This window comes from Oncorhynchus mykiss, chromosome 1 (assembly GCF_013265735.2).
Source record: "Oncorhynchus mykiss isolate Arlee chromosome 1, USDA_OmykA_1.1, whole genome shotgun sequence".
NCBI lineage: Eukaryota > Metazoa > Chordata > Actinopteri > Salmoniformes > Salmonidae > Oncorhynchus > Oncorhynchus mykiss.
Window position 1 is genome coordinate 70810527 of NC_048565.1, and position 20729 is coordinate 70831255.

General features: G+C 42.0%; 1 protein-coding gene across 1 annotated transcript in view; it reads right to left on the reverse strand.

Moving 5' to 3' along the window:
- rin2 (Ras and Rab interactor 2) overlaps positions 1-20729 on the reverse strand; it is a 68672-nt gene that overhangs the window by 38492 nt on the left and 9451 nt on the right. Inside the window, exon 2 of the mRNA XM_021610686.2 lies at positions 9429-9525. Within this exon, the coding sequence (XP_021466361.2) occupies positions 9429-9488 (60 nt within the window). The 5' untranslated portion in view covers positions 9489-9525. The remainder of the gene's footprint in view (positions 1-9428; positions 9526-20729) is intronic.

The following is a 20729-nucleotide window of genomic DNA, read 5'->3' on the forward strand; positions in this document are numbered from 1 at the left end:
CAATTCAGCGGTTGTTGATGACAATTATCCCGTTAACTTCTTATGGCTGCCATCCCGTTAAGACAATTAATAAAAGTTACATAGGCTACAACAACAGATGCTAACCATTACCAGGGAAGGTTAGCATCTTTTGGGGTATCACGTTGTCATTATACAGGATTTTTCATAATCATGGCAGCATCCAAGTGAATGTATGTGTTCAAACTAGGACTGTCAAAGTTAAAATAAAAAAGCAGTGTGTTACATTTTTAATGCTGTAAATATTTTTTACTCCATTAAATCGCATCTCTATTTCTTCACCGCACTGACCTTAACACATACGTTACTGCACGGACCCTATACCACACTGCACTCGATGACAACTGCTGTTATGTTGCACCTTACGTCTTAAAAATCCACTATGTGCGCAGCTGAGCAACACTTTTTAAAGGAGAACTTAAGAGTTCAATGATAAACACATTCCCAGGCGTTTCATTAAAGAACAGCAAAAATATAATTTGTACAGAAGTAGCTAGCTAGTTAAGCTAACATTAGCTATCTAGCTAAACAAAATATAGTTTACTATGCCATGGCTGAATGCCTCTTAATATAGCTCTAATTTCCCACAATGGTTCCCCCCATCCATAACATTCTAAGAAAGTTGAAGCTCATTTACAGCATTTCTAAACAATTTACAAACTCTAAAATGCTATTTGGAGATCTCAAAAACAAGCAAAAATTACCCCAGCCATTATTACATTGGCTGGCGTGAATGAACAAGCTACAGCAATCAATCTACAAACACATTGCCTATTAGCGGCAACATGAATTCACATTAACTCATCACCGGATTAAAAACTATAATTTAATACGTACATAAAAGTTAGCAGAAAAGGTATATTATTAACAGATGGTAAACAAATACATTTGCTTGAAATATTTATTTTTCAGATTTCCTGCTAATTTCCTGCAATTCTACACATTTTGTCTGGGGTGGGGAGCCATTTTTGCAGTTTTAAAAGCTAATTTCCTGCAATTCTACACAGAATGCCATGACTTATGCCATCCGAGTAAACGCTCATGAATTACGGACCGGCCTTGCAGGGTTAGTTAGGACCCCCGGGAACATGCCCTGTTGGTAATTCACCCATGATAACTACAAGTTTAAATAGCTGGTTAGACTAACTAGACTAATTTACCAATCGAAAAATGTTTAGCTGACATTGTCTAATTGAGTGACTATCAGTGAGTGACATATAACAAGCGGAAAACTGCTGATGCACAACCAAGTTTCGAAATTGCACCTTGTGTATTCTACTAACAATCAACAATAAGTTGAGCCGCCAACAGTGTTCCTAAATAAAAAAATATATAAAGTCCCGACCTCGGGGTCCTCATATGTAGCTACGGCCGTGTGTGTGCGTGCGTGCAAGTGTTAACCTTCAAGAACATTGATAACAGGGAGTAGGCCTAAGGTGGTTGCTGAGGGGAGAAGGGCTCATAATAAATGGCTGGAATGGAGCAAATAGAATGATGTCAAACACCTGGTTGCCATGTGTTTTGTGTATTTGATACCATTCCAGCCACTACCATGAGACCGTTCTCCCCAATGTTTCTCGGCCTTCATTGAACATAAGAATCTGTTCTTAACTGACTTGCCTAGTTAAATAAAGGCTAAATAAAAATTAAGGTGTCACCAACCTCCTGTGGAGTAGGCCTACTTAAATATTGGGAGCATTTTGTTTATGATACAGATTCATTTTGTTTCTGTCCCTGCAATGCACTGCTTTTTAAATTGACAAATCTTTCTTTAGGACCAAATTTGAGCAAATAAAAAAATGATTAAAATCGCGATAAACTAACAAAAATCATTTCAAATCAAATCAAATTTATTTATATAGCCCTTCGTACATCAGCTGATATCTCAAAGTGCTGTACAGAAACCCAGCCTAAAACACCAAACAGCAAGCAATGCAGGTGTAGGAGCACGGTGGCTAGGAAAAACTCCCTAGAAAGGCCAAAACCTAGGAAGAAACCTAGAGAGGAACCAGGCTATGTGGGGTGGCCAGTCCTCTTCTGGCTGTGCCGGGTGGAGATTATAACAGAACATGGTCAAGATGTTCAAATGTTCATAAACGACCAGCATGGTCGAATAATAATAAGGCAGAACAGTTGAAACTGGAGCAGCAGCACAGTCAGGTGGACTGGGGACAGCAAGGAGTCATCATGTCAGGTATTCCTGGGGCATGGTCCTAGGGCTCAGGTCCTCCGAGAGAGAGAATTTGATTAATCATGATTCATTATTTGAATTGTTTGACAGCCCTAGTGTTCAAACATCTTCTATTCTCACTTACAAAAAACGTAATACAAAATTACACCTGACATCATTCAGTTACTAATGGGCAAGACAAACTGGGCGGCAGGTAGCCTAGTGGTTAGAACGTTGGAATAGTAACCGAAAGGTTGCAAAATCAAATCCCCGAGCTGACAAGGTAAAAATCTGTCATTCAAACTGTCCACTTAGGAAGCAACACTGATTGACAATACATTTCACATGCTGTTGTGCAAATGGAATAGACAACAGATGGAAATTAAAGGCAATTAGCAAGACACCCCCAATAAAGGAGTGGTTCTGCAGGTGGGGACCACAGACCACTTCTCAGTTCCTATGCTTCCTGGCTGATGTTTTGGTCACTTTTGAATGCTGGCGTTGCTTTCACTCTAGTGGTAGAATGAGACAGAGTCTACAACCCACACAAGTTGCTCAGGTAGTGCAGCTCATCCAGGATGGCACATCAATGCGAGCGGTGGCAAGAAGGTTTGCTGTGTCTGTCAGCGTAGTGTCCAGAGCATGGAGGCGCTACCAGGAGACAGGCCAGTACATCAGGAGACGTGGAGGAGGCCATAGGAGGGCAACAACCCAGCAGCAGGACCGCTACCTCCGCCTTTGTGCAAGGAGGAGCACTGCCAGAGCCCTGCAAAATGACCTCCAGCAGGCCACAAATGTGCATGTGTCTGCTCAAACGGTCAGAAACAGACTCCATGAGGGTGGTATGAGGGCCCGACGTCCACAGGTGAGGGTTGTGCTTACAGCCCAACACCGTGCAGGACGTTTGGCAAATTCGCCACTGGTGCGTTTGCTGCCTGCAACATCCTCCAGCACGACCGGTTTGGCGGTGGGTCAGTCATGGTGTGGGGTGGCATTTCTTTGGGGAGATGAGATCCTCAGACCCCTTGTGAGACCATATGCTGGTGCGGTCGGCCCTGGGTTCCTCCTAATGCAAGACAATGCTAGACCTCATGTGGCTGGAGTGTTTCAGCAGTTCCTGCAAGTGGAAGGTATTGATGCTATGGACTGGCCCGCCCGTTCCCCAGACCTGAATCCAATTGAGCACATCTGGGACATCATGTCTCGCTCCATCAGACTGTCCAGGAGTTGGCGGATGCTTTAGTCCAGGTCTGTGAGGAGATCCCTCAGGAGACCATCCGCCACCTCATCAGGAGCATGCCCAGGCATTGTAGGGAGGTCATACAGACACGTGGAGGCCACACATACTACTGAGCCTCATTTTGACTTGTTTTAAGGACATTACATCAAAGTTGGATCAGCCTGTAGTGTGGTTTTCCACTTTAATTTTGAGTGTGACTCCAAATCCAGACCTCCATGGGTTGATAAATTTGATTTCCATTGATAATTTGTGTGATTGGTGTCAGCACATTCAACTATGTAATGAAAAGTATTCAATAAGAATATTTCATTCATTCAGATCTAGGATGTATTATTTTAGTGTTCCCTAGAGCTGAATGAATTAAATATTCTTATTGAATACTTTTCATTACATAGTTGATGATATATATATATATATATATATATTTTTTTTAAATGGACCCAATGACTCAGAACCGTGATGCAGTAATTACATCCAAGGGATATGAAACAAATACTAAACTTTAGACTAATTGAATACACTAAGTGAATTTGTCCAAAAACGTATGATTTCTACAAACAGATCTGTAGGAAAATACCCTCAAATAAAAAGTGACATTCTTTCCTATCACCTTATCATCAATTGATCTTATAACCAAAATGCTGGAGTACAGAGCCAAAATTAAATTTTTTGCTTCACTGTCCAAAGTATAGAGTATATAGCCTTTCATCTTTCCCTTGGTCTGGTAAACCACATGAACAGGAACTGATTTATGACTGGACTGATAAGACTCAGGTTGAAGTCAGACAGATTCCTGGAATTTCAGTCTGGAGTGGACCTAGTGACACTTCCCTTTTTTCCCCACTTTCCTTTTCATCCTCCTCTCTATTACATTTTAATCATTTAGCAGGACGCGCTTACCCAGAGCGACTTACAGTTAGTGCATTCATCTTAAGATAGCTAGATGAAACAACCACTTATTTCACTGTTGTCGTAAGTACAGCAATGTCAGTGACAGTACGAAAAGACAAGTGCAAGGTTTTTATTATTATTTTTTTAATATTTTTTTTTGTGGGTGGGGGGGACATATGTCTTATTTAAGATACTCTTTGAAGAGGTAGGTTTTCAGATGTTTTCGGAACATGGGCAGGGACTCTTCCATCGTAGCATCAAGGGGAGGCTGGATCCAGAACTGAGGTGCCTGGACAGAGAAGAGCCTTGACTGGGCTGAGCAGGAGCTGACTTCCCATAAGGGTGGGATGGCCAACAGTTCCAGAGGTGGCAGAATGGAGTGCTCAGGTTGGGATGTAGGGTTTGAGCATTGCCTAAATGTAGGAAGGGGCAGTTCACATTGCTGCTCCGTAGGTAAGCACCATGATCTTGCAGTGGGTTTAGACTGAAGAAGGGGCAAAGGAAAAAAGTAGTTGCATGTCATCTGCGCATAGCAATGATAGGAGAGACCATGAGAGAACATGACAGAGCCGAGTGACTTTGTGTATAGAGAAAAGAGGGATAAATCTATGAAGATGAGAACAGAGGAGAGAGTCAGCTTTGGCAGAGCGGAGATCCTCAGTCTCAGTTGACTGACCCGTCTTGAAGATTAGGGTCATGAAGATCATTGAGAGAGAACGAGATAGTTGGTCAGAGACGGCACGCTCAAGTGTTTTGGAAAGAAAAGAAAGGGATTCCGGTTTATAGTTTGAAAGAGGGATCGGGTGATGGTTTCTTTTATTTGAAAAAAAAAAGTTTGTATTTACCCCCTTTTTCGATCTTGTTTCATCGCTGCAACTCCCAAGCGAGCTCGGGAGGAGAAGGTCGAGTCATGTGCTCTCCAAAACATGACCAGCCAAACCACGCTCACTTAACCCGGAAGCCAGCCGCACCAATGTGCCGGAGGAAACACCGCTCACCTGACGACCGAGGTCAGACTGCAAACGCCCAACCCGCCACAGGTGTAGCTAGAGCACTATGAGCCAAGTAAAGCCCACCCCGGCCAAACCCTCCCCTAACCCGCTGGGCCAATTGTGCGCTGCCCTATGGGACTCCCGATCTCGGCCGGTTGTGATACAGCCCAGGTTAACAAACAGATCAACAACCATTTTGAATCACGCCATACCTTCTCCGCTATGCAATCTGGTTTCTGAGCTGGTCATGGGTGCACCTCAGCCACGCTCAAGGTCCTAAACGATATCATAACCACCATCGATAAAAGACAGTACTGTGCAGCCGTCTTCATCAACCTGGCCAAGGCTTTCGACTGTCAATCACAGACTCAATAGCCTTGGTTTCTCAAATGACTGCCTCGCCTGGTTCACCAACTACTTCTCAGACCGAGTTCAATGTGTCAAATCGGAGGGCCTGTTGTCCGGACCTCTGGCAGTCTATGGGGGTGCCGCAAGGATACTCAGGCCAACTCTTTTCTCTGTATATATCAATGATGTTGCTCTTGCTGCTGGTGATTCTCTGATCCACCTCTACGCAGACAACACCATTCTGTATACTTCTGGCCCATACAACACTTCCTCCGTGGCCTCCAACTGCTCTTAAAACGCTAGTAAAACTAAATGCATGCTCTTCAACCGATCGCTGCCTGCTCCCGCTGGCCCGACTAGCATCACTATTCTGGACGATTCTGACTTGGTATTTGTAGTTGTCCACATATTCTTAGGTATCTGGTTAGACTGTAAACTCTCCTTCCAAACTCACATTAAGCATCTCCAATCCAAAATTAAAATTCCGCAACAAAGCCTCCTTCACTCATCCTGCCAAACATACCCTCATAAAACGGACTATCCTACCGATCCTAGACTTCGGCGAAGTCATTTAAAAAAATAGCCTCCAACAATCTACTCAGCAAATTGGATGTAGTCTATCACAGTGCCATCCGTTTTGTCACTAAATCTCCATATACTACCCACCACTGCGACCTGTATGCTTTCGTTGGCTGGCCCTCGCTACATATCCATTGCCAAACCCACTGGCTCCAGGTCATCTATAAGTCTTTGCTAGGTAAAGCCCCACCATATCTCAGCTCACTGGTTACTTATGCGCCACCCAGCCGTAGCACACGCTCCAGCAGGTATATTTCACTGGTCGCCCCAAAGCCAACATCTTCTTTGGCCGCCTTTCCTTCCAGTTTTCTGCTGCCAATGACTGGAACGAACTGCAAAAGTCACTGAAGCTGGAGACTTATATCACTGCACCTGTACACAGCCTATCTGTAAATAGCCCACCCAACTACCTCATCTCCATATTGTTTTTTATTGTTGCTCTTTTGCACCCCAGTATCTGTACTTGCACGTCACCATCTGCACATCTATCACTCAAGTGTTAATGCCAAATTGTTATTATTTCGCCACTATGGCCTATTTATTACCTTACCTCCCTAATCTTACTACATTTGCACACACACTGTATATATATTTCTCTATTGTGTTATTGACTGCACGTTTGTTAATCCCATGTGTAACTGTTGTTTTTAAAATCGCAATGCTTTGCTTCATCTTGGCCAGGTCGCATTTGTAAATGAGAATGGTTCTCAACTGGCCTACCTGGTTAAATACAGGTGAACTCAAATTAAAATACAACTGGAACTATGAACCAGTCCCAGACCATTATACCTCCTACACCAAACTTTACAGTTGACACCATGTATTCGGGCAGGTAGCGTTCTCCTGGCATCCGCCAAACACAGATTTGTCCGTTGGACTGACCGATGGTGAAGCGTGATTCGTCACTCCAGAGAACGCGTTTCCACTACTCCAGAGTACAATGTTGGCAAGTTTTACACCACTCCAGCCGGCACTTGGCATTGCACATGGTGATCTTAGGCTCCTGCTTGGCCATGGAAACCCATTTCATGAAGCTCCCGACGAAAAGTTATTGTGCAGACCTTGCTCCTGCTCGGCAGTGAGTGTTCAAATCAAGGACATACGATTTTTAAGCACTCAGTGGTCCCGTTCTGTGAGCTTGTGTGGCCTACCGCTTTGCGATGTGGCCTACCACTTTGTGGATGAGCCATTGTTGCTCCTAGACATTTCCACGTCACAATAACAGCACTTACAGTTGAGCAGCTCTAGCAGGGCAGAAATCTGACGAACTGATTTGTTAGAAAGGTGGCATCCCATGACGGTGCCACGTTGAAAGTCACTGATCTCTTCAGTAAGGCCATTCTACTGCCAATGTTTGTTTATGGAGATTGCAAGGCTGTGTGCTCAATTTTATACACCTGTCAACAACTTGTGTGGCTGGAATAGCCGAATCCACTCATTTGAAGGGGTGTCCGCATTTGAAGGGGTGTCCGTTGGCACTGGACCAAGGTATGGTTGCGCTCTCCCTGGTGCACATCTACATTCGACACCTAGGTGCACTCTGCTGATTTCTCACATAGACACCCATCTTATATCAGGTTACAGACCAGCTAACTAGGTCTAAGACCCCTAGCGAGTGCAACAATTTTATCAGGCTAGTTATTGGTTTCGTAACAGCCGCCACACGTACCGAGCATTCAGCAGTTCAAAGCAATGATTAAAGGTGTCCCCATGCTTCTGGTCTGAAACAGTTCTTGCATATATTATGACAACATTTGGGTCTTCGGCAAGCGGTTTTTACGGCTGTTCATGCACACTGCGTTTTTTCCCTGAGGCTAGCCGAAGTCCTGTAGCCGAAGTCTACGCCCCTTCGTCTGATTTGTCAACAGTAGGGATTCTTCCATTAAGTGTTTGTCGTCATTCAACGAGACACAACTGGTTTTCATGCAATTTTTTTCTCTTGATAAATACTGCACCACACACTAAGATATCCTTGGAAAAATTCATTCGATTTCTGTAGTTATTTTAGATTAATTCCGATTATTTTGAGGAAATGTATACTGGCTACGGCGTCTCGAGGGACAAGTACCTTTGCCGCTTTTTTCTCGTTTTTCAAACAAAGGTCTTTTGAGGGAGTATTCAAGGCACAGATGTTCACATCGCCTTGCAGAGTTCTGCTAGGAGCAAACCAAACCTAGCATGCAGATGCCTACTTAAGGCTAATATGTGGAAGGGCCGCACTTAGTATAGTCTGGCTAGGGCAATTCTAGTTATCTCCCCTTTATTTCTTTGTCATTTACCTCTCATCCCCTTTCCCTTCTTCCCTCCTCCCCTGCTAAAGCATCACATGTACGATAGGCTGTTACAGCAGCCTTACTGTATTTCCTATTGAACGCCACAACCACATGAAGCCTTTGATTTACTATATGAAATGAATGGCTTCAAAGAAATGAACTGGTATAAAAATAGTGGTTGTGTTCTATGGAACACAACAGTTCAAAAGAGAGTAACCTATTACTCTCCCATTCAGAGTGAAGATCTATAGTGTTTATTGGAATCAGTATATCTTCTAACCCTTTTCACAGCAATGAGGGGTGTGGTGTGGTGGTGCTGTGTGTAGGTCTATAAATGACTCTTTCTCCCCCGAGTGAGATAGCAGGGTTTACACAGTTAACAGCCATAATATATGCCTGGCTGGGGATATGGGTCCTTGAGTAGGCCTTTGACCTCCTGAAGCATTTTTAGGCTAAAGAGACTCACTAGCTAAAGTCCCAGCAAGTTCCCAGCACATAATCACCAGATTTATTGAAAGAGGAGCTTCTCACTGAGTTCACAGCTTAAATGTGGTAGATGTCATTACTACAGAGAGATTAGTCTCTGAGCTGTGGGTTTGTGACTCTATGGTAACGCGTGCTAAACTACAACTAAATCACTTCAGCCTATGACATCACATTTCATATGGAGGGTATTTATAAATCTGATGCATGGACATTGAGAGGAGAAAAAGAAAGAACATGGGGACTGATTAATGTTAACAAAACTAACCCAAACTTCCTCTCAAATAAGTATCACCCGAGGCACTTGATAAAACACAACTAGAACAGGCCGTTAAGGACAGAACAAAAACAAACCACAAAGAGTTTCAGGAAGGTGCCTCCCATCTACCCCCCCTCCTAATCTTCTCCTTTGTTTATCTGCTCTCCCTCCATACCTTGAAGAAGCTCCCTTTCTTCTCCCTGAGGCTGGGTTGGATGAGTGTGCTTGTTGACATGCTATCCTCCTGTCCTTCGTCGTGCCTGTGTTTGTTTCTGTGGGGGAGGAAAATGTCATTAGCTGGGTTTGTTTCCATACAATTGACAACAGATTTTCATTCAAATCATTTCAAATCTGCATTTTCCCACCAGCGGGGTGTTTACACCAAACTGACATATTGCGGATAAACGGATGCACGTGATGACGTAGTGCATGTAAAGGTAACTTTAAAAAATACAAGTTTAAAAATAGGTTTCCATCGCAATATCAACTCTACTGGTGGTTTTTGTCTGTAAAAATGTTGCGTTAAAATAGAGTGTGCCCTATCTAGCCAACAGCTCACAGATGCAGTGCAGTTATACCCTACATGATGAGAGTACGGACAAAAGACCGAGATTATTTTTAATTGTCAAACGACAGCCAAGCATCAATCATGTCACCAGAATAAGACCCTCGATATTTATTGGAAAGCAGCATCAAGCTCATCACCGTGCACATTCACCACCCAGTGAAGTTCATCATAAACGCATTTCATCTGTAGCCTAATAAACGGCACGCTTTCCCGAGTCGTAGTGGGAGAAGCACATAACATCTTATCGCATGACTCCAAGTTTACTTCGATATGATGGTTATTATATCAATATTTCTTCTGCGATTTCTCGCACAATTTATTTTAACTACACAAAAAGATCGCACCCTAGCGTATTTTGTTTTGTCGACATTTGGAATGTTTACCGTAAATGTGCTTTTTCCATCAGGCCGGTCCTGAGATTTTAAATCCAGTTAGGCTAGTGTCCGCCCTCCAGTACAGCCCAGTACTGTCTAGTTCAGGCGTCCCCAATTAAATTCAGTTATGAGCCGATTTTTCCAGATATAGTATTTGACAAAACATAATTATTTCAAACCTTGATTACATTGGGATAGATCACATACAGTACCTTCAGATAGTATTCACACCTCTAGACTTTTTACACATTTTGACATGTTACAGCCTGAATTTAAAAATGATTAAATTGAGGGGGAAAAATGTGTCTACACACAATACCCCATAATGTGAAAGTGGAATTATTTTACACTTAAAATGTCTTGCGTCAATAAGTATTCAACCCCTTTGTTATGACAAGCCTAAAAAAGTTCAGGAGTAAAAATGTGCTTAACAAGTCATATAATAAGTTGCATGCACTCACTGTGTGCAATAATGTATAACGTGATCGCAAAAGCTTGCAACTGGCGATGATTGGAAGACTGCTCCTGCCTGTCGATGCAATAGCCTACAGTCCTCCTCAATGCGCTCTGCAGAAATTGGGAGAACAGCAATACATCACATCCATAGGACATGATCCAATTCTGATTGGAGTTTGATATTGTCATGTGTGATTATTTTACCTTACATTTTTTACTTGTCCTGTGCAAGCCGACATGCATTAATATCGAGCCCTGTATCTGTTGTGCTCCATCATCGCAGAAGAAAATAATTACATGAGCTCCAGTACCATCATGTTTGTGCCTGCTGACTGGTTGCCTTGGTTAGGAGTAAGAACCAGAAGGTTACACTTGCAGCTCTATTATTGCATCGCAGGCTTCTTGTTTTTTCCTTTTTATGATTTGAGTGCAAGTACTGAGCACTAAATCCATCCAAACAAATCCTTTGCTCGAAAGGTAAAAAATGCTGGGTCGTTCCACCAATTAGGTGCCTTTCACCCTTGGCAGAAAGTGGATGTTTCTGATTCAGGGATAAAGTATATTCAACCAAACTCTGCCCAGGTGTCTTTCTAGGTCTGCTACAAGTTTGAGTAGTGTAACTTGCTGGAAAAAAACGTTGATTTCACAACATTTTTACATTGTCATAAAGTGCCACAAATCCAACATAAATCCCCTTGTCACAAGGGAAATGGAAGCGTGTTGTGTGCAACAGGGAGAGATAATTGAACTCTAGCTTGAAAAAAAATGTATTGTTAAAATATTTCTAGCCTGTCTAAGGGTAAGAGGGTTGACTTATGCTCGACCTGCTCAGTTTTCCACCACAAAACACCAGAAAATGACCAAAGACTAGAGCCAGCTCTTTTATTAGATGTTCAATGTTTATTTAGGATTTTTTTTTTAAGGAAAAGTTTCACCATATTAAAAAGAGTTCAGTTCACGTAACAGGGTTGACCTTAAAATGAGGGACAGGTTATATATATATATATATATATATATATATATATATATTTTTTTTTTTTTACCTTAATGATGTCATTTTAAATAAATAAATCTTCAGGAATTACTTTTCATGGCAACAAAATAACTAGGGCTTTACAATGATGGTGAAAACTTTGGAGAATATTAAAATACTGAATTTTGGCACTTTAGCAAGTCTTGATTCATATTATAAATTTGATTTATTGAATTTGAATGTTGCCTTTATTAAAAAGGGCACTTCATTTAATATAACAGGCTTTTAAAATGCAATATTTGTGCACAATATCTACCTAAAATATCAAAGAGACGCAAAAGGTACTCATTTAGTAGTAGTAGTATATGCCATCTGAAAAGACGAAACAAGCCATTCACATGCTAATGTTAAGGTAGGGCTGGAAAATTGCAGTATCTTTATGTCAAATCAAATCAAATTTTATTTGTCACATACACATGGTTAGCAGATGTTAATGCGAGTGTAGCGAAATGCTTGTGCTTCTAGTTCCGACAATGCAGTAATAACCAACAAGTAATCTAACTAACAATTCCAAAACTACTGTCTTGTACACAGTGTAAGGGGATAAAGAATATGTACATAAGGATATATGAATGAGTGATGGTACAGAGCAGCATAGGCAAGATACAGTAGATGGTATCGAGTACAGTATGTACAAATGAGATGAGTATGTAAACAAAGTGGTATAGTTTAAAGTGGCTAGTGATACATGTATTACATAAGGATACAGTCGATGATATAGAGTACAGTATATACGTATGCATATGAGATGAATAATGTAGGGTAAGTAACATTATATAAGGTAGCATTGTTTAAAGTGGCTAGTGATATATTTACATAATTTCCCATCAATTCCCATTATTAAAGTGGCTGGAGTTGAGTCAGTGTCAGTGTGTTGGCAGCAGCCACTCAATGTTAGTGGTGGCTGTTTAACAGTCTGATGGCCTTGAGATAGAAGCTGTTTTTCAGTCTCTCGGTCCCAGCTTTGATGCACCTGTACTGACCTCGCCTTCTGGATGATAGCGGGGTGAACAGGCAGTGGCTCGGGTGGTTGATGTCCTTGATGATCTTTATGGCCTTCCTGTGACATCGGGTGGTGTAGGTGTCCTGGAGGGCAGGTAGTTTGCCCCCGGTGATGCGTTGTGCAGACCTCACCACCCTCTGGAGAGCCTTACGGTTGAGGGCGGAGCAGTTGCCGTACCAGGCGGTGATACAGCCCGCCAGGATGCTCTCGATTGTGCATCTGTAGAAGTTTGTGAGTGCTTTTGGTGACAAGCCAAATTTCTTCAGCCTCCTGAGGTTGAAGAGGCGCTGCTGCGCCTTCTTCACAATGCTGTCTGTGTGAGTGGACCAATTCAGTTTGTGATGTGTATGCCGAGGAACTTAAAACTTGCTACCCTCTCCACTACTGTTCCATCGATGTGGATAGGGGGGTGTTCCCTCTGCTGTTTCCTGAAGTCCACAATCATCTCCTTAGTTTTGTTGACGTTGAGTGTGAGGTTATTTTCCTGACACCACACTCCCTGTCCCTTCTCTATGTGAGGGCAGCCTCGTCATAAACCTGCATTTTCTCTGAGCGGACAAGCTTTGATAAGTATTGTGGTTAACCAATTGTGAACGAGTAAACTCCAAACACTGGCCAGCACACAGTATAAGACATGACACATCTGAGACTGTGGACTGTAGATAGAGGAGCAGACAATCTGAACTATCCCTCCAAGATCCAAATCTATTTCTAAATAATATTCAGGACGATTTGAACACACGGAACCTGCTATTCTCTCTATCGGAGAGAGGGGAAAAACTATTAGCTAAGTAATTAACTGCCAGTCTTAGCACACTTCTTAAATTCCTTACCTCAAGTTATACTAGGACTTCAACAAAGCTCAACCGTAATATTGTGTGCCCTCAACATATTACACTATCTCAACATGACAACTCGTCAAGACAAGCTTGATCTGTCCGGCTGTGTTTTCTGGAACATCGCTTCAAGGGAAAACGTTGTACTTTCTGATGATTTTTCTCCTCTCTCGGTTACCAGCTACCTACTCATTAGATTGGTGAGACTTAACATCTTATGGCTGGGGGCAGTATTGAGTAGCTTGGATGAATAAGGTGCCCAGAGTAAACTGCCTGCTACTCAGTTCCAGTTGCTAATATATGCATATTATTAGTATATTTGGATAGAAAACAATCTGAAGTTTCTAAAACTGTTTGAATAATGTCTGTGAGTATAACAGAACTCATATGGCAGGCGAAAACCTGAGAAAAAATCCGACCAGGAAGTGGGAATTCTGAGTTTGGTTGTTTTTAACTCATTCCCTATTGAAGATAGTGGGATATTGGTCATGTTACACTTCCTAAGGCTTCCACTAGATGTCAACAGTCTTTAGAATCTTGTTTGATGCTTCTACTGTAAAGTGGGGGTGAATGAGAGGGGAATGAGGAGAAGAGTATCTAATGTTCCATGTATAACACTTGTATTTTCATCAACATTTATGAGTATTTCTGTAAATTGATGTGGCTCTCTGCAAAATCACCGGATGTTTTTGGAACGACTGAACATAACGCGCCAATGTATACTGAGATTTTTTTTATATAAATATGAACAAAACATACATGTATTGTGTAACATGAAGTCCTATGAGTGTCACCTGATGAAAATCAAAGGTTAGGGATTAATTTTATCTCCATTTCTGATTTTTGTGACTCCTCTCTTTGGCTGGAAAAATGGCTGTGTTTTTCTGTGACTTGGCTCTGACCTAACATAATCGTTTGTGATGCTTTCACCGTAAAGCCTTTTTGAAATAGGACACTGTGGTGAGATTAACGAGATGTATATCTTTAAAATGGTGTGAAATGCTTGTATGTCTGAGGAATTTTAATTATGAGATTTCTGTTGTTTTGAATTTGGCGCCCTGCACTTTCACTGGCTGTTTTCATATCGATCCCGTTAGTGAGATCTCAGCCATAAGAAGTTTTAAAGGATGGCAGCAGTCCTGCACATTGTTTAAGAATGAATTGATCTGTGGTCTTTTGCAAAGCTTTGTTATAGCATTCCCTGTGATCTACCATCTTCTGCTCAGACGTACTGTGATTTTAGGGGAATGGTGCATGGTACATGATTTTGTTATGGTTACTGTCTTTTTTAGCTGATGACTATGGATCTCATGGCAGGAGAAATATGTGTTTATTTTCCACAGAATCCACTACCGGAGCAAAACTCACAGGCACGTGTAGCTTGCCTTGGGGCTAATCTGGGTGCTGAGTGTCTGCGTTGGCAGCAATCATCCTGTCCTGCTCAAACCACAGGATGCATTCATTTTAACAGAGCCACTGCAGGGCTGCTCTGTGAGCCTAGAATTGAGAGAGCATATATGAACTTCAGTGCTATGGAAATGGTGCTGCTCTATGGCCCTCCCACTATAATCATGACTCTTTCAATAACAATCTTCTGCTTCTGTTGTGGATGCATGTACATGTAGGCACACAGGGCTGTGCCTCTCAAAACTGTACACTTCTATTTCTTCATGTTTTCACTGTAGCTGATGCCAATAATCTACAGAGCAACCTGCATACTATTACTAGAGCAAACTATGTCCTTTCACTTGAATCTTAAGGGTGTATGAAGCATATATCGGGGCGGCAGTGTAGCCTAGTGCTTAGAGCGTTGGACTAGTAACTGAAAGGTTGCAAGTTCAAATCCCCGAGCTGATAAGTTACAAATCTGTCGTTCTGCCCCTGTTCCTAGGCAGTCATTGAAAATAAGAATTTGTTCTTAACTGACTTGCCTAGTTAAATAAAAGGTAAAATAAAAAAATAAAAATATCACAATTATACTGTTTAGCATTGTACCACCATTCATCAGCCCAATTGTCGATATCAGGTATTCCCAGACTGGGGTACGCCAAATAAAAATGTGATTCACATGTTGTTGTTTTTTTAAATACCAAAAAATTGTAATAAAAAAAAAAATAAGAAAAATGTCACATTTTCAAACAGTCCATTTAGTAGGGCCCGTGTCCATAGAGACACATACCAGCTCTGCTGGTAGTACTGCCACTACCAGCACTACTACACCTTCACCTGTCGATGACACAAGTTGTTCTGCTTCCATGAGCACATCCAAAGCTAGCATCAGTAATTCTACATTTGTTGTTAGCTCAGCTAGCATGGACACAGACAGTTGTGAATCTGATGCAGCCGAACAGCTACTGCCCCCTTGCCCGGGAATGCACCAAACAACAGACAGGGACGTTGGACATCGAAGAGGCGCAAATAGGATGAGAACTACATTAATTTGGGGTGCACTTATATTGGGAGTAATGCCTTTCCTCAGCCAGTGTGTTATATGTGCAGAAGTACTAGATCACAACTTGATGATACCTTCACTCTTGTGCAGATATTTATAAACAAAACATGGCAATTTGAAAAATAAGCCACCGGAGTTTTCTGAGCGAGAATTAAGACAACTTTCGAGTAGTAAGACAAGTATAAAAGCAACAGATACCATTAATTATAAGGGTCTAGAAGGGTCTTGTATGGTGAGCTACCGAGTACCTAGGACAGGCAAGCACTATACTATTGTGGATGACTTGATTCTTTCTGCTGCCGCAGATATAGCTGGGGCAATGCCGGGGAAACAAACAAACAACAAACAACACTGTTTCACGACGCATCAGTGACATGGCAGGAGATATTGTGAAACAATTACTGCTTATTACTGCTTCGCATACAAGCCAGTGAATTCTATGCGTTACAGCTGGATGAGTCAACATACGTGGTGGACCTGGCATACAGTGGGGCAAAAAAGTATTTAGTCAGCCACCAATTGTGCAAGTTCTCTCACTTAAAAAGATGAGGCCTGTAATTTTCACCATAAGTACACTTCAACTATGACAGACAAAATGAGAGAAAAAAATCCAGAAAATCACATTGTAGGATTTTTAATGAATTTATTTGCAAATTATGGTGGAAAATAAGTATTTGGTCAATAACCAAAGTTTCTCAATACTTTGTTATATACCCTTTGTTGGCAATGACAGAGGTCAAACATTTTCTGTAAGTCTTCACAAGGTTTTCACACGGTTGCTGGTATTTTGGCCCATTCCTCCATGCAGATTTCCTCTAGAGCAGTGATGTTTTGGGGCTGTTGCTGGGCAACACGGACTTTCAACTCCCTCCAAAGATTTTCTATGGGGTTGAGATCTGGAGACTGGCTAGGCCACTCCAGGACCTTGAAATGCTTCTTACGAAGCCACTCCTTCGTTGCCCGGGCGGTGTGTTTGGGATCATTGTCATGCTGAAAGACCCAACCACGTTTCATCTTCAATGTCCTTACTAATGGAAGGAGGTTTTCACTCAAAATCTCACGATACATGGCCCCATTCATTCTTTCCTTTACACGGATCAGTCGTCTTGGTCCCTTTGCAGAAAAACAGCCCCAAAGCATGATGTCTCCACCCCCATGCTTCACAGTAGGTATGGTGTTCTTTGTATGCAACTCAGCATTCTTTGTCCTCCAAACACAACGAGTTGAGTTTTTACCTCTCTAGAAAACGTATGACGGGCCTGGACATGTACTGGCTTAAGCAGGGGGACACGTCTGGCACTGCAGGATTTGTGTTACTGATGGTAGGCTTTGTTACTTTGGTCCCAGCTCTCTGCAGGTCATTCACTAGGTCCCCCCGTGTGGTTCTGGGATTTTTGCTCACCGTTCTTGGTGATAATTTTGACCCCACAGGGTGAGATCTTGCATGGAGCCCCAGATCGAGAGCGATTATCAGTGGTCTTGTATGTCTTCCATTTCCTAATAATTGCTCCCACAGTTGATTTCTTCAAACCAAGCTGCTTACCTATTGCAGATTCAGTCTTCCCAGCCTGGTGCAGGTCTACAATTTTGTTTCTGGTGTCCTTTGACAGCTCTTTGGTCTTGGCCATAGTGGAGTTTGGAGTGTGACTGTTTGAGGTTGTGGACAGGTGTCTTTTATACTGATAACAAGTTCAAACAGGTGCCATTAATACAGGTAACGAGTGGAGGACAGAGGAGCCTCTTAAAGAAGAAGTTACAGGTCTGTGAGAGCCAGAAATCTTGCTTGTTTGTAGGTGACCAAATACTTATTTTCCACCATAATTTGAAAATTAATTCATAAAAAAATCCTACAATGTGATTTTCTGGATTTCTTTTCTCTAATTAATTTTGTCTGTCATAGTTGAAGTGTACCTATGATGAAAATTACAGGCCTCATCTTTTTAAGTGGGAGAACTTGCACAATTGGTGGCTGACTAAATACTTTAATGTCCCACTGTATGTCCGTTAGGTTTATGGGGGGTCAATTAAGGAAGACATCCTCTTCTGCAAACCACTGGAAACCAGGACAACAGGAGAGGATGTTTTTTAAAGTACTGGACAGCTTTGTGACATCAAATGGAATTCGGTGGTCAAGATGTATTGGTTGGTATCTGTACTGATGGCGCAAAAGCCATGACATAGACATAGTGGAGTGGTAACGCACGCGCACACAGTTGCTCCCGACGCCACATGGGTACACTGCAGCATCCACCGAGCGGGCTCTTGCTGCCAAGGGAACGCCTGACAGATTGAAATACGTTTTGGACACTACAGAGTAAATAGTTCAACTTTGTTAAAGCAAGGCTTCCTAAACTATTGTGTATTTTCTGAATCGTGCAATGATATGGGCAGCGACCATGAAACGCTTTTACAACATACATAAGTGTGCTGTTATCAAGGGGCAAAGTATTGACACTTTTTTAATTGAGAGACGAGCTAAAAGTAATTTCTACTGACCATAATTTTCACTTGTCTGACTGCTTGAATGATGAGTTTCACATGACTGGCCTATCTGATGTTTTTTTTCTTGCCTGAATGATCTGAATCTAGGATTATACAGAGAATCTCCGCAACTAAACTCAGCAAAAAAAGAAACGTTCCTTTTTCCCCAACCCTGTTTTTCAAAGATCATTCGTAAAATTCCAAATAACTTCAAAAATCTTCAGTGTAAAGGATTTAAACACTGTTTTCCCATGCTTGTTCAATGAACCATAAACAATTAATGAACATGCACCTGTGGAACGGTCTTTAAGATACTAACAGCTTACAGACTGTAGGCAATTAAGGCCACAGTTATGAAAACTTAGGACACTGAAGAGGCCTTTCTACTGACTCTGAAAAAGACCAAAAGAAAGATACCCAGGATCCCTGCGTGAACGTGCCTTAGGCATGCTGCAAGGAGGCATGAGGACTGCAGATGTAGCCAGGGCAATAAATTGCAATGTCCGTACTGCCTCCAGTCCACTTACGGTTATCTGAACAAGAGAGCCTCATCGAAATTTCAACAAGCGGTTTTGTGAAAATGTCATTTAAAATCAGAAGCCACCGCCAGATTTCTGGATTGGGCTATGGTCAGAGTATCCTGCCTTGGGAAATCGCACTGTTAAGATACTGATGCCCTTTGCAACCACAGTACCTATGTGAGAGTGGATTCTTGGCCCTCACTAGCATGAAAGCTAAATACAGGCACAGACTGTGTGGAAAATGATTTAAGAAAGACTCTCTCCAATACAACCCAACATTGCAGAGTTATGAGCATCCTTTCAAGCACACACTTCTCATTAACCTGTGGAGTTATAAAACCTTATTTGTTCATCAAAAATGTGCATATGTAAGTTGTTTAAATAAAGAGCAAAATTATTTATTATTATTATTAGTGGCCTGGTCCTATAAGAGCTTATTGTCACTTCCCAAGAGCCGTGTTGTGACAAAAACTCACTCATTCTTATGTTTAATAAATGTATCGGATAGTGTGTGGGGCAGGCTTACAATGATGGCAAAAAACAACATTTGACAGTGCGCTGACCCTGATGCTAGAGGGGGTATGCAGCTGTAGGTTGAATGTTTGAAGGGGTACGGGACTATAAAAAGTTTGGGAACCGCTAGTCTATATGATCCGTAATGGGGTTGTGCGGATCTGGCCATACTCGTAATCGTATCCGTAAATTGACAGTTGATAGTCGGATCAGAGAATACTCATAATCTGAAAAACATACGTGTTTTAAAAGGCCTTAAAAATGTCCGCGCACGTTTGTAGAAAGCACAACATCTGCAGATCAAGAGTCTAGAGTGTGTTCTTAAAACAGGCAGATGAGTTAGTGGTCACTCAGTCAGAATGCACATCTGTGTTTTATCTATTTTGTTTAGTCTTTTTCATTTGCGTTTTGTCTGTATCCTTGCTTCCATATCACCCTTCCTGTCTCACTATCCCCCACTTGTGGGGCCACCCAGTCAGGGATCCAACCACCAGTCCACCCACCTGGCTGCTTCCTCTGTGATCAAACCACCATACTCAGGGATCCATCCATTCTCCATCCACTCTGATGTCCTACCATGTGATTCCTACACCTTTCCTCCTGGATGTCACTGGATTCAATGTTTTACTGTTGTAATATTACATGTATCCCCCATTTATCTGTTTATGGTTTTGTTTATTATAATTTTCGCTAGGCGTTTATTGTCTTGGCATTTCAGTATAAATATGCTTTTTTTTTAAAGAATGTCTTGGCATTCCTGTAGAAGGCAAATGCTTTTTAAAATCAAGAAGCTCATCCTTCCATTTTCTTTAATAGTATGCCTACCTTGATGGGAAAAGTAAGCACCACAATTAAAGGGGAGGCCATCATACCCTTAATTTTTCTGCCAGTCATAGACTGACCAGACAGGTCGCCTACCATAATGTATCCAATGCATCGGCTGGACCGGAGGCGGAAATGACACTCGCGCAGGAAATCAGTCCAGAGCCTTTCAGTTCATGTCCTGCCGTAAACATTAGCCTACCACCAGACACAAAATTGGTAGCAAGTCGTTTGAAGCCTCCCAAGAGAATCCAACATCCTCTCCAGACCGTGTGCTGTTGCTCCAAGGTCGGGGGATTACCAAGACTAGTCATAACCTAACCTTGAGACAGAACTCAACCAAAACAGACATGTCAATGATAAAGACTCACAGCACAAAAGCAAATGCACACAGTTGGTGCTGTGCCTTTCCTTTAT